The sequence below is a fragment of the Lasiodiplodia theobromae genome, assembly GCF_012971845.1.
Source record: "Lasiodiplodia theobromae strain AM2As chromosome Unknown scaffold_14, whole genome shotgun sequence".
NCBI lineage: Eukaryota > Fungi > Ascomycota > Dothideomycetes > Botryosphaeriales > Botryosphaeriaceae > Lasiodiplodia > Lasiodiplodia theobromae.
The window spans coordinates 279,488-293,851 of NW_023336344.1; the positions used below are offsets into that span (position 1 = coordinate 279,488).

General features: G+C 53.6%; 1 protein-coding gene across 1 annotated transcript; it reads right to left on the reverse strand.

Annotated features, from left to right (window-relative positions):
* Window positions 1-462: 462 nt before the first annotated feature.
* On the reverse strand, window positions 463-10,280 carry LTHEOB_5147 (uncharacterized protein; the record flags this gene model as incomplete). Its single annotated transcript, XM_035514260.1, has 5 exons — window positions 463-477; window positions 539-7,980; window positions 8,037-8,946; window positions 9,015-9,874; window positions 9,956-10,280. The coding sequence occupies 5 exons, from the start codon at window positions 10,278-10,280 to the stop codon at window positions 463-465; spliced, it is 9,552 nt and encodes a 3,183-aa protein (XP_035374015.1).
* Between the last annotated feature and the right edge of the window lie 4,084 nt (window positions 10,281-14,364).

Consider the following 14,364-nt stretch of genomic DNA (forward strand, 5'->3'; position numbering starts at 1 on the left):
GAATATAGTGTTCCTCTAAAAAAAAAACTAATCGATAGAGAGGAGGCTTTCGCAAGCTCTCGTTCGCTAAGGTTTTGCCTGCAACGCTTGGCCATTGGCGGGCCTCTGGCTGGGCGCTGTAGGCTTGTCTCCTCCGTCTCCGATACCCTATCACTGCATCTATATGGCTCTGGCGTATAAAACATAGATACTCACACCATAATAAACCGAAATTATCTGAAGCAAGTCTTATACCTATAAAGAGTGTATGAGTGAGCCTAATTAGAAATCCCAGACGCCTAAACCCTTTGTTGCCAGCTAAGGGGGAAAAAAAACGGCTATTGGATGCTGCTATCAATTTTTGATCTCATCTTCTCTTTTTTGCTCCCAATTGTCCCAGACAATCTTCCTACCGAGCCCATTGGATTTCCTGTACCACGGCATATTCATTGGTGGAGGGGATGCTTGCGGGATCGCAAGATTTCACTGCTTCCCCACCTATGGAGGATTGAGATGAATCCCGAGGTTCTGGGGACTCATCGCTGTTGTCGTCACTCACGCTATCAAGCGAAGAGCTCCCGTCAGTGACTGAGACGTCTGAGTTGAGCCTTGAACTCAGACCATCCGCGACGGATCCTGGGTGGCTTCTACCATTTCTGGGCGGCAGAAGACCAGCGGGTTCTTGAGGATTTCCCGTCTCTCTCGGTTGGCTGAATTTGCGGGGATAATCGTCCCATTGCCCCTCAACCAGCTGGAACTTGCTGGTGTTGCGAAAGAATGACAGGAGCTTCTCGCTGTTGACCTGCTGCACGGTGCATAGGTACGCGATCGACTTTTCCGAGAGCATAATCTGATCGTGAGTGGATTGCTCCAAAACTTCGCGTAGGACGGCGAGTTCGGCGTCAGCGGAAAGCGCATTGACCAGGAAATCTTCCGTGACCAGTTGCCTTCGCCCCTTCAGGATCTCGCGCAAGATGTCCAGCTGCTCTCGGAGAGGTCTTTTGTCGATGGCATGAAGAATGGGGAGCAGGTGTTCCGTCTTCACCACGAAATGTGGCTCCAATGAGATTCGTTTGAATACGTCCAGGGTAGGGAACAATGGTGGTTTCTGGTTTTGCAAGGCCCACTGAATCGAGCCATACTCCAGGAGCCGGTCCATAGTAAGACCAGGTTGTTTCGCGAGTAATACGGACATCTTGGCTGCATCGTTAAAGGCAGACTGCCAGACCAGACCGGTGATGGGAAGGTCAGGTCTCTTCGTCAACAACAATTGAAGCGCCTCTGCATTAGCTTTCTCCAGTGTCCGGCTGGATAGGGGAAGTGATTCTTCGCGCAAGAGAAGAAGCTCCGTGACTTTGCTGCTCTGTGAGGCGGCTTGGAGTAGCACCTCTTCTGTAACTTGCATCGTTCGGCCGGATTCCAGAAGTAGTGTCATTATTTCCGGGTTCCCCGCGGCTTTGCACAGCACCCCCTCCGTGATCAAGGCCTTTTGATCGTGCTTGAGAAGCACGGCTGTGCTTAAGCGACTGACAGCAGCCGCACGGAAGATGCTTTCCGTGGCGGTAAAGGCTGTCTTCTTTTCGAGAAAGTATTCCAATGAGCGGTGGTTTTTGGCTGCAGAAACCAGGACGGCATCGGAGACCAGGTGATCTGGGAGGCTCCTATCTTCCAACAGTAGCTGCACATGGTCCAGCACAGGTGCCGCTGCCTGCAGTATGGCCTCAGTGATCATAGGTCGGGGGTAGCGATTAAGGAGGACACGTAGCGCGTCCTCGTTCTTCAAAGCCACTTTCCACACAGGTTCGGTGATTGCGGATTCGGGACAGATGGTCACCAGGAGACGCAGGGCATCCACATCACTCGCGGCGATGGCGATAAAGGTCTCCGAGAGGTTGTGGTGCGAGAGTTTTCCGAGAAGCAGTTGCAGGGATTCGATGTCGGTCAGAGCATACACGAGGAGGTCACCGGTGTTAGAGAGGTCAGGTACGCAGTCAAGGAGTGACTGCATCACCCTTGGGTGCGCGACCAGTGCCCCAACGCTGCTTACCAATGCTTGCGGGTCTGGCGGTGGGTGGCGGCCGTTGCGATAGAGGTTGATGATCTGCTGCTTGCCGTTTTTGACTGCAGTCGCCCATGCCCCGGTGGTAACAGTGGCGCCGCACTCAAGCAACGCTTCGGTCACTTCGACCGCATAAAGTGGATTTTTGGCGGCCGCTGCCAGCCAGTCAACGATGCAGCGCCTGTCCTGGTGTTCATTTTCAAACAACAAGCGTGCAATTTTGCCGTCTCCGAAGCGCACCATCCAGCCGATCGATTCGCACGCAAGACGAACAGTCGCCTTGTTTTCAGTCTCCACAAGCCTTCGCAGTACTGACATAGCGGGTGGCTCGATTTCTTTCCCGTCACCACCAGTGACGTATAACATCAACCCCGGCGTCTGAGTCAGTGCGGTGACCGTGTCCACTTCAAGCCGTTGGAGTGTTTCAGCTTCAACGCAAATTGCACCAGGTGTGACTCTTCCTAAAATGGCGGACAAGGCTTCATCGAGCAGGGCAGGTTGGCTTTGACTGCCTGCCACCAGCAAATCCTTGCATATCGACACAAGTTCAGCCTTGGATTGCTCTGCGATCAGTGCCTCGAACATCTCAAAGCCGCAGATAGCGTTCTTGATGGACGCATGAACCATGCGCCTTGTGACACGCTTCAGGGGCTCGCAACGGCCCAGTATCTCTGCAACCATGCGGCGGCCGTGCCGCGGATTGGCGCATGCAGAAATCCATACCGACTCGGGCAGCGGTCTGTCCGCGGTGTCGTTAAGAAGCTCCAGCACTGCATCGCCGCATCCTGTGTTTGACGCAGCTGCGTTCAGGGCAGCGGGTCCGATTGCGGAGGGTCCATAGCAGTCCAGAAGGAGCTTCACCACAGCATCGCCAGATCGCCAGTTGGCAGCGCCAGCTTCCATGACAGCGGCAGCGTCATCAGGAAGTAGCACGGAAGCGGTACCCATGGCTTTCAGTAGTAAATCCATCAGCTCTGGCCCGTGTGCTGTGTTGGAAGCGGCGGCAGACAGCACGGAAACAGGGAACCCCATAGTCGGCTCAGTACGCGGCAGCAGCCACGCGGTGATGGTCGGCCCACTGCGCTCATTTGCAACGGCGGCTTCAATCAAGCGATGGCTCGCTATGGACGGAGCTGCGTTTGGAAGCAATAAGCGCAGAAGTTCCTCGGCGTGCTGCGGGTTCCGTGCGGCTGCTACCAACGCTCCATCCGGAACCACGTCGAGAGAGATGCGCTGCCAGACCATTTGGCATATGCTAAGCGCTGATGGGCCACTGTTTCTAGCAGCGGCTTCGATTAGGTCGACCTCTGAGAGCTGTGAGGGATAGCGACTCAAGAGTAAATCTGCCATTTCGTAGCCGCTCACACCGTTGCGCACGGCGGCCACCGCCTTGGACACGATGCCATCGCCAGGACCATTGCTGCTTTGTCCGCGCTGTGAAGCTGTGAGGAGAATGTCAAAGCATAAGTAGTCAATCCACGTGCTGTCTAACGCAGTCTCCATCACATTCGGAGTCACGCGGATGCTCAGGTCGTGCCGGAGGAGAAGCTGTAGTACGGCACCACCGCACTGGGGATTTTTCGCGGCGAGTAACAGTAGGTCGGGCGTAACCTCCAAGTTCAAGTTCTCGCGGAGCACCCCGGCCGTGACGTCGAAACCGAATTTTTCGTTCTGTACAGCAGCAGCCAGGATGTCTTGGCTGGCGGCTATGCCATTGTTGAAAAATATCCGAACCATGTCCAGACTGCTGAACTGAGCGACTTTAGCGGCGATGCTTTGGCACAAAAGCTCCTTATTGTACCGCAGTAGAAACCGTAGCATCGAGCACCCATCGTGCCACGTCCATTCGCGCTCCACGCGCGCCGTCACTTCGTTGTAGACCGTGCCGTCACGCCGCTTCCACAACAATGTTGTTCTGTATGGAGCCTCCTCTACTCTCGGACCGCTTCGAAAAACAGGCCCGCCGCTTTTGTTGAACAGAAAGGGTGGCTCGAGGAGCGCAGGGAAGCTCTTCTCGGGAATTGGCACTGCTGATGGGATAGCCTCTTCTCTACCCCTATCAAGGGGCACCACCATGAGAATGCTGCCTGCCGTGTAGTTTAGGGCTGCTGATCGTAGCACAATCTCGTCTGCTCTTGCGCTGTTGCTGTGCTCAAGGAGCTCTTTCAGCACTTCGGGATCAACACATCCACTCCCAGCGACAGCCTTGAGAACGCTTGTGGTCACCACGTTTGCTTCTGTCTTGGGTAGAAGAAGCCGCACCAACTGTAGAGAACACCCTAAGTTCGTTGCTGCTGCTTTCAGAACATTAGGGGTAATCTCGGCGGCCGCGCCGGGCCTCTTCAGCAATATCCTGGTCAACTGTACGCCGGAGACGGGGTTTTGCGCCGCGGCGCAAAGCACGCTACTGGTGACTTCCAAATTCATCTGCCTCTTTCTGAAGATTTGCAAAATCTTGGGCGCGCAACTCCAGTTTGCCAATGTTTCTCTCAAGATGCGTTTTGGGACGCATTTTGAGCTGGCGAAATGCTCGCCCATCTTCTCCAGGAGCAGTTCGACCATGGCGGGCCCGTGGTGCCAATTGCTCGCAGCAGCTTCCAGAAGCCTTTCAGAGGGGTTAAGATGGAAGGGCTCTTCTAGCAATTTGGCCAATGTTCCCTTGTCCTTGTGGCGGGCTATCTCCATGGCCTCTTCTTCTGCGGGCATGAGTACGAGCCCGCCTGTCTCACACTTCCTAAAGAGCTCAACAAGCGGGGCTGCCATCTCCCAGTTCCGAAGAGCCGTTGTAAGCACTCTGCGTGTCAATCGCTGCGAGATGAAAGTGCAATCGAATTCTTTTTTGAGCTCCGAGACCATTTCCGAGGCGCACATGGGGTTGCTGGCGACGACTTCGAGAACCTCGGCCGTAATGATAGACATTCCGTACTTGCGAACAAGCTGCATAAGCGCTTTCGTCCCATTTCGGGTGTCTCTCGCCACCGCAACAATGGCAGCATGCTCGATGAAGTTCCCGCTTTTCTCGTTGGAGACGGTTTTATCGAGCAACGCGGAGAGGAGCCGTAGCGGGGAGGACCGACTCGAAAGTACCGCTTCAATGGCGTCTTTTTTCAGTTCCAGCCTTGTATCTGAGTTTTCGAGCATTCCTTTGGCCTGTTTCACGTTCAAGACGCTGATAGCGACGAGCATGTCCTCCGAACCCAGCGGATCCTTGATTATCTGCCGCATCAGCGCTTGGGCATGCTCTTGCTGTGCCATCTCGTTCACGAGGCCGGGGATATCCGTGCTCTTGAGGCCGGTCGTATCCCTGAACCAGGAGTGGACTGCCGGGGCGCACCGCTGGTTACTGATCAAAGCAAAAGCAATTCGGTGAAGCTCCCTCGGCTTGAAAGATTCCAGCCGCAGGTTCTTTGCGTCGACCAAGTGAAGGATGATCCCGAAACCGAAGCTTCGAATCACCTCGACAAATGCTTCCAGGGGGAACTCGGTGCTTGGGTTGTCGATGAGCGCCCGCATTGCCTGTTCGCCAAGCAAGTGGTTTGCCGCACACCTTCTGACGAGCCTTGCGGATATGGGCTGATTGGCTTTTCCTGCTCGTTCTATCAGGATACCGAGGATCTGAGGGGCCCAACGGCTGTTTCCCATAGCTTCGTCCCAGGTGAGGTCCGATATCTTGATCTCAGATCTACTCAAGAGCATAGTGACGAGGTCCTTGCCAAACATTTCGTTCGATGCAGCCATGCTGAGAACTTCCGAAGTCGGTTCCGCCCCTTCGCCTGCCAAGCCCAGAAGCATCTCCATCATCTCAAGGCCGTCCACCACATTCGTCGCGGCTGCTGCGATCAGCTCCAGACTGGGTGAAATTGAAATGCCCTTCATGACAAGTGCCTCGAGTACTACATCATGATCTGATCGCAAGACGAGGTTCTGGAGCAAATGCCGATCGACTTTTTCCAGCTTTACTGCGAGATGCATCAAAAGCCATTCTGCCTTCAATATGCCGTCGCGCCTGCTGAGACTTGCTTTCAGAAGCTCCAATCCATCATCAATGGATTGCGCTTCCAGAAGCAGGCTCATGATCTCGGGTGACGCTCGCGGATTCTTCGCAGCTGCCTTCAGAATGTTCAGCGTCACTTGAGCGCCGCGTGTCATGAACAGTTCTGCCATTTCCTTATCGTCGGCTCTCGCTGCGGCGATTTGGAAAGGAAGTCCGTTTTTGCCGCCCCGCACATCTATGTCCGCTCCTTGACCCAGAAGAAATCGGATGGTTTCAGTTCTGCGTTCAAAGACGGCAAGTTGAAGCGGGGTATCTCCATGTCTGTCAGTGGCTTCCATGTCAGCACCATGCTCCAGAAGCATCTCCGCAGCTGACAGATCCCCAGACCTCACAGCCAAATGGAGAATCCTCTTTTTGTTTTTCAAAAAGATTTTCTCTTCCTCTTTCGTGCGGTCGGATTGAGGCATCAAAAATGATGCATTTGAGGTGAGGAAGTGCCTGATGACTCCAGTGTAGCCTTTCCTCACGGCCCACTGAAAGGCCGTGAGGCCTTCGACTTGCTTGTCAAGGTAATCTGCCTGGTGTTTCACCAGCAACAGTGCAACATCGGTGTGGCGTTTCATAGTAGCAACATCGATGGGATGATGTTTCATAGAAGCAACGCCGGTGTGCTCTTTCACAGGAGCGACCTCGATGTGGCGCTTCATGAGAGTAAGGTGCAAAGCAGGATAGTGACGTTTGTCTTCGGCATTGGCGCTAATTCCGAGCGAAAGCAGTTTCTCCACCACTTCAGCATGACCATACGACGCGGCGGTGCATAGACAAAGCTCCAGCTGTCGCCGGTGTTGACTATCGAGTTTGGGCGTGCTTTGGCGCGTCATTTCGAAGAGACGTAGTTGGCCAGTCTCAGCTGCGGCCTGTAATGCTTCAAAGTAGCCTTCCACATGCTTTTTTTCGGTCTCGGAATCGGCGTCAAGGAGAATGCGAAGGGTCTCTTCGTGGTCGCTGGCACTGGTGGACTGTCCGACGATAGCTTTGCGTAGTGCGCGACTGCGGAGCTCGGGGGCGTTTTCTAAGCCGAGGAAGCTCATGTGTTGAACAAGTCGTGCGACCACGGCAGGGAAGCCACCGAACGCGGCAAAGTCCAGAGGATTGTAGCCAAGCGAAGTTGGGTGTTGAAACCACTTCCCATCCTTGTCTGCGCTGGCCAGCAAATCGACCGCTTCGAGATCCCCCTTCCGTGCGGCGACATGGAGTGGAGTCCACAGACCTTTGTCAACAACGAAGGGCTGCACAACCTCGTCCAGGAGCAGCTTCAAGATGGTGGCACCACGCTCTGCAGCAAGGTTCAGCAAAGTGCCCGTCTCGGCATCCGCTTTCCATTGTGCCCAAGCTTCTCTGATCTTCTGTTTCAGAAAGGCTCTGATGTCGCGCGTGCCTTCTTTGGACGCCCTGGCTGCTTTGATCTTGGCCTTCAGCAGCAGTATTGTATCGTGCCTGCCTCCCTCGACTGATTTCCGCAAAGAGATGAAGAGCGACCTTGTGTCCAGGTCATCCGCCTCAAGTAAAGCCTGTAGGCAAGAAGTGTGGCCCCAGAACGCAAGAGATCCCAGAATCTGCGATACAGGCGGAAGCTCTGGATGATTTTGGTGAGGGAGGATGGACAAGGTGTGTTCTTCGGCCGGGAAATCGGCAACGGGTGGTGGTGGTGGTGGTGGTGGTGGTGTGACGTCATCCCCTGTAGAATTCCAGGCCTGGAATTCCACATGTGCCATCATCTCTTGCTTCCTCTCGCTGTACCGCATCACCAAGCTGGCCTTCAGGCTCGACCGGATGCTGGAGGCCAACTCCACAATACCCTCGTTGACCGACATGACGATAGACACCAGTATCCCGCAAAGACGACCGGTGTCCGCCTCAATGACCCATGCTCCGGAATCTCCCTTCTCTGTGAGTAGTCAGTACGAGGCTCCTATGAGCAAGATGTGTCGAGCTTTCACATACCGAAGTTTCTTTCCAGCAGCTGGATAGCTCCCTTCTTCGGATCAAAAACAGCCCCCAAGCTCTCTGCCCTCAGCACCCCGCGGCCCGTTATGACGTACAAGGGATGGCCAACTCGGCCGAGGGGGTCACCTTCAACGCTTTGCTCGGTATCTCTATCGTCCAACACGTCCGAGAATCCTGTTACAAAATGCTGGCCGGGCCCGCAAGTTCCGAACTTGGGAACCTCAACTGCGTTGATAAGCTTTGTGCCTTCTGACTTGGGCGCAACGTCGATCCAACCCAATTCTCGGTGGCGAAGAGCCGTGACCCTGGCCAGGGCCCAGTCGCAATCCTGGATGGATTTCAAAGTTGGTGAAATCTTCAGCTCGCTTACCGATGCAGCAAAGCGCGGTTCCTGCGGCTTGCCCTTCCAGAAGCCGCCTGAGGTTTGTAAGTCGTGAACTTGCGGATTGGCGAAGTCCTCAGTCTGTGACTTGCTGGCCTGCTGTGTGTCCATTCCGTATCTCTCGAACCATTCGTTGTCCCACGCCTCATCACCAACGTCGCTGTCAGACTCCGAATCCCAGTCATAGCCGCGTTTGTCAGAAAAGACTTCATCGCGATCGGAATCCTGGTAGGAGGAATCTTCTGGATCTTCTGGGTCTTCTGGGTCTTCTGGGTCTTCTGGGTCTTCTGGGTCTTCTGTTTCGTTCGGGAGGACATTGTGAGCCGCAATCAAGATGTAGTAGAGGCCGTCGATCAGGAAGACGCCTCCTGCCGTTCCCCTCCGACCATACAGTTCGTATTGCGCCCCGCATACACTGAGAGGATAGTCGACGTCGCCGACCTGTTGATGTTCACCGACTGTGTTGGCCTCCGGAGGGCCCGACCCTGGATCCAAACGCTCGCACTTCAACTCGATGTGCATGTCCTGCTGAGAATAAGTATCACGATCGCGAATACGTTCTTGTCCTAATGAAAGGACGGGGGTGAACTCACAATGAGGCCTTGCCGGTAATCATCCGGGTCCAATGTGTTGTGGAGCAGGGCTTTCGCATCATTGAAACTTTTCTTGTTGAGTTCCAGTGTGACATGGAATTCGTAGCTCCGGATACGCACTTTGCCAGACTTCTTCCGCCCTATGGCAAACAGTCTTTGTAGTTTGGGCTCGCAGCCCCCCAATATTGGACTGTGCTCTAGACGTCTTGTGACTTCATCCCTGAGGCGGCGCTCAACCTGGATCTCATTGTGTCCCAGAAGACCCCATTTGTGGCTTCCCATTAAGGCCTTTACCATTAGACGCCTGCTGTTGATTGCTGAAGATGAAGCAGATGGGATTGCGACAGGTCCAATATCGTGCGGAGGTGTGGGATCTCGAGGAAGAGCCTGGTTTTCAGGGATGGCAACCACAGTCATAGCACCCGTTTCGTTCAGCGCCTCTCGGCTAGGTGTTTCGTTGGATTCAGGCGGCTCAGATAACGTTGGTGCCACCACGGTCGCTACCTCCTCATCTGCGGGTGACCCAGTTTCTACGGTGGGGGGTTCGCTGGTCGTGAGGAGACCATCAGTTGCAGGTGGCAGCTCGACGCGCTCGTTGGCTTCAGGGAGTCGAGTCTCGTGGTCGGCTCCACTGTCATTGGCGTCTGTGTCTAATCCCACGGCTCCGCAGGCTTCTTGGTGGGCATCCTCGGCAGATTGCGAAGTGTGATGTTTTGCCACATCCTTGCTCGAGTCCGGAGATTCAGATCGTGGGTGTTCAGCCGAGTTCTCGGCTGACGTTGGTAGCGTATCTTGATCTTTGTGACTGGCAGAAGAGCCATCAGTCTCGTTGGAGCTCGATACGGACGCTGTGTTGCCGGCTTGGGCAGGTGAACGTTGTACGTCATGATCGGGGGGCCTGCGCAACTGGCCTGGAAAGAGTGGTTGATCTCCTTCCGTACGCCGAGTCCAGTCCTGTCCATCGGCTTGCGTTTGACCCTTTCCAAAGGCTAGGTTTCCGCCGATGAGACCCTTCCGACTCTCCTCTCCGCTGTGGTTGGCATCCTGCCGATCAGCCTGCCTTTTGCTCTGTCCAAGGGCCAGGGCTTCGCTGAATAGGTCTTTCGAACTTCCTTCTCCCCCAGTGTCAATGTGACTCTCATCTTCGTTTCGGCTGGCAGTTGCTCTGGCGTTGCGCGGCGGGGAGGGCTCTCTAAAGTTTCCACCCTCTCGGTGTGCAGCGGCTTCAGCCTTTAGCGTTGCCAGAACATCGGTTCCTTCTTCCATGTTGCTTGAGGACAAGAAAACTGATGGGGTGGAGAAAGTGGGTGGGTTGGTTGCTGCTGCTGCTGGTCTGAAGGGAGAATCACTGCGTTGCATGGATCCATGAGGCGCGAGAACTCAGTGAGGAGGCTTATCAACTCGCATCGGGTCCCTAGCCTACCAAATCACTGTTTTCGTCTCTGACGTGTTCCGGTGTCATGCACGCCGTAAGCAGCTGTGGCTTTTGAAGCGCCTCTGAATACACCAATACATTTCCAAGTTCTAGGGCGCCTATCTCCGGCTTACGAGGGGCAGCAGCCGACAGGCATTCTTGTGGAATTATCCACTGAGCCACATTCATCGCGTGTTACGCTTCCGAGTCTGCCTTGCCATTATATCTCTGGTCGATCGCGAGGCAGTGTCGTTCACACGTTTTGTGTGTCAGCTCAGAGACACTGTGACAGTTACCCGCCGTCACGATTCCTTCTCATGTTACTCCCTTTCCGCTCTAACCTCGATCACATTATCTAATTAAATATACGGAGGCGAATAGCAGGTAGAAAGATGGCTTCCCAATCTACCAGCAGCCAAGAGATGGACCCTATGACAGTGAACAAGTTATGGCGTTGCGAACGAGAAGGCTGCGCGGAAGGGAGTCACACTGAGGCCTTTTCCCGGTAGGCAAGGAGTGGCAAGCAGATATAAGTTCTCGTTGCTGACTTAGCTATGAAGTGTCTACCAGGAGTCCAAATCGCGGATCGGCTTGCCGGAGAACCTGAGTGACAGCAAGATTTGCAGCATCGTTGAGCACCTGTACGAGAAAAGGGACTGTACCCTCAAACAGATCATCACGACAATTACAGACAGCGGCATCCTTGGTGCTGGCACGTGTTCAGACGTGGAAACGGAGCAAAAGAAAATACTACGGGGATGCGTTTTGCTCTGGCTCCGGGTCAATCTGACAAAGCACTATGACGCTGACCAGTGTGCAACAAAAGGCCCGTTCTGGGAAAACGATCAATCTCTGAGGGAAGCAATCGCTGTCCAATTCCCTAAGTCTGAACCAGTCCGCCCTGAAGTTGACACACATGTAACGGATCGCTGGGATAGGCTTAACACTGCGCAAAGGTTCACTTCCTGGGGATATTTCAGGATACGTTGGACAAACGACTTGCAGGATCATTTGATTCTGAATGACATGGATGACTTGGAGACACCAGTCATCCACATATTCCATCTCGCATCATACCTAAAATCTTCCCGTGCCACCCAAGACCTCTTTCCAGAGGGGCTGATCAGAGAGACGATATGTTCTCTTGGTCTTCTTATGTGGCGAAACAGAAAGGGTTTGACGGACTGGCTTGAAATGCAAGATAAAAATGGTAAGCGCAAAGCCCTTTTTTATGTTCACTATAAAACAGCTAATATTCGATCAGAAACCAGAGTCTGGGCTGGTCCGCTGGACAAGCTGGTCATCCAGCAGGATTTCGATGAACTGGGGCGCGACCTTTCTCAGTACAAATTTTGGGGAAACCGCCTTAAGCGGATCGACCAAGCCTTCAAACACGCGAGACCCACGAGTATGCGGCAGTGGTGGGTCGATAGGCGCGATGGAACGGCGCGTTCCCCGGTATTGATTGCAGTAGCAGCGCTTGTCCTCAGCTCTCTGCTTAGCCTGACGCAGGTCATTATTCAGCTAGTAAAATGAAGGGATATCCGCGGAAACACAGCCGCTTACAGACAAAAAGTTGCTTTTGCCGGCAAGTCTCAAAGCTGGTGCATTTGAGAGAGCCCAAGGCACAGTAATCAACGCCGCGTGATTAAGACGTTGGCTGCAGCGGGGCTGAAAGTTGCCTGATGCTGCTCACCCGCTGCCTGCAAGGCGCACTCTGCCCGCAACGGCTCTACGTGTCCAGTGCAGGGTTGGAGACACGACGCGTATGGCGCACAGTGGCTGGAACCGCCCATTACCCCGCCGTGGTGATCCGAGGTCACGCTGTCGTTGCGCTCCGCGAGGCTGAGTCTTTGCTTCATGCCGAATCCGGTGCATCCACACGACGGTGCCTCTTGGGGTCTCTTGCATACTGATAGCCCCCACGCTCCCTCCCGACGGGCTCTGCATCCGCCTGGCTAACGATGCAGAGTGGCTGCTCCGTTTTAACGACATCAGCCACCTCTTGCATCCAGTGACCAATAGACGATACCATCCTTCAATCAAGCGTCTCGGGTGAGTTCTGTCGATCTGGTTCGTCGGATGCGCATTGTTACACAAGAAAACAAGGCTTTGCACAGGCCATCGGGTAGGTCTGGGCCGCATCGTGCTGCTGTATACTGTGAAGGTTCAACTGCCTCGAGAAAGCTGCAATGATGTAGCTTGATATTCCATTGATGACTCTCTGTTTGTGCAATGGAAGCCATGCTTAATAGCTTTCACTGATAACAAAACTCCTCCATTCAACAACATTCCGGGCCCTGTGCTCAATATCTGATTCCGACAACATCAGCATTTCATCCCAGTACTCCAGAAGACCCTAAGCTTTTAACCCTTGTTAATGTAATCACCTTGAGTAGATCCAACCCATTCCAATCACCGCCAGCAATCTGCTTATTAATCTTCTTCCCGCGATACGCGGCGTCAGCTCCGGCGTACATCTCGATCCCTTCTCCAGCACAGCCTAAAGCTCCCACTACATCATAACACAACCTGCCACGTGCATGTACCGAATTTGCCTGTGGACAGCCGGGTGACTGCTTGTAGACTGGGGATCATAAGTGCAATTAACAGCTGTTCCTTTCACGTACGACCATAGGTCGCAGAATGCAGGGCTTCCCGTCCGCTCAGCCGTACTTAAGCTGCGAACCGGCCGATTAGTACTCAAGTGGGTGACCATTGGGGAATCCCGGCTGTTGTACGTTTTGCAATTCTTTTTTGCTAGTGTGTAGTAGGTCAGTACTAACGCTTTGCGGGTTAGTGCTCTAAACGAGATTACCAATTACGAGGGTCAATACGAACAAATTGAACTCTGCAGCTATCGGAGATTGTGTAGAAAAATGCGAGTCGAGGAATAATCATTTGTGAGTACACGTGTGTAAAAGCGCTAGCGGCACTTGTTGGGCCATGTGTAACAGCTTCAGTGCTTGAGAGAAATATCGTTTCTATTTCTGATTTTCCCCCACTACGCCCTCCTACTTGGAACTTGTATGCTTGGACGATATCACCGGGTTGGACAACAGCAACGCATGCCAGTTCATTGATCGTATAAGTTAATCACTTAAAAGTGTTTCAGCTCTCGCCACTCAGACTATTTAGTTGTGCACATATCTCTGAAGTATGACATGCTTGCTACTGCCGGATGCAAGGCGAGTGGGCCGCCCCACTAGCTATCCTCAGCGATGCAACAATCACAACACTCCCAACCTATATCGTATGAAGCTCATATGTCATTAGCGTCCCAAGCTACTAGCCAGATTAGATTCAAAGTACTTGGGGGGCTGCAAAAGTACACCACGTTAATCGATCAACCTATCATGGCAGCTAGCTGCCTCAGGCAGTATTAATGCCTTAGGCATTAATGCCAAGATGCTCGCGACTTGCAACCAGCCGGCGCATCGCGTCGCGTTATGACGCGTCATGACGCGCTCAATCACTCAACGAGATAGAGGCATAGAGCGCGCAACCCACGACAAGCTTACCGCCTTGCAAGGAGGTCGTGAAGGTAAGGAACGGTGCTAACGATCTTCTTTTGTAGAGGGCAAAGCGTGTTATTTGATTTCATCTATCTACGTTGTCTACCTAATCGCGACCATAATTCCAATCCTGAATAATCCCCAAAATCCCAATTCGAAACACACCCATTTGCTCACAGGCCTTTACATGCTGCAGAAGCAGACACGCTCGCTGTGAGGCAGCTCGCTTTTGGCTTGTGGCCTCAGCAGGAGAAAATCAACAAAAGGCACGCTGGCGTGTCTTCCTCTGCAGCTGGTCTCCATGAGCCAGAGACAACACCGCTACTGTTCCGTGAACCCCATCCCAATGTCCTATCCCAATGCTCCATCCCAATGTTCTATTCCAGTGTCCTATCCCAATGCCCACTCCACTTGTCCCAAC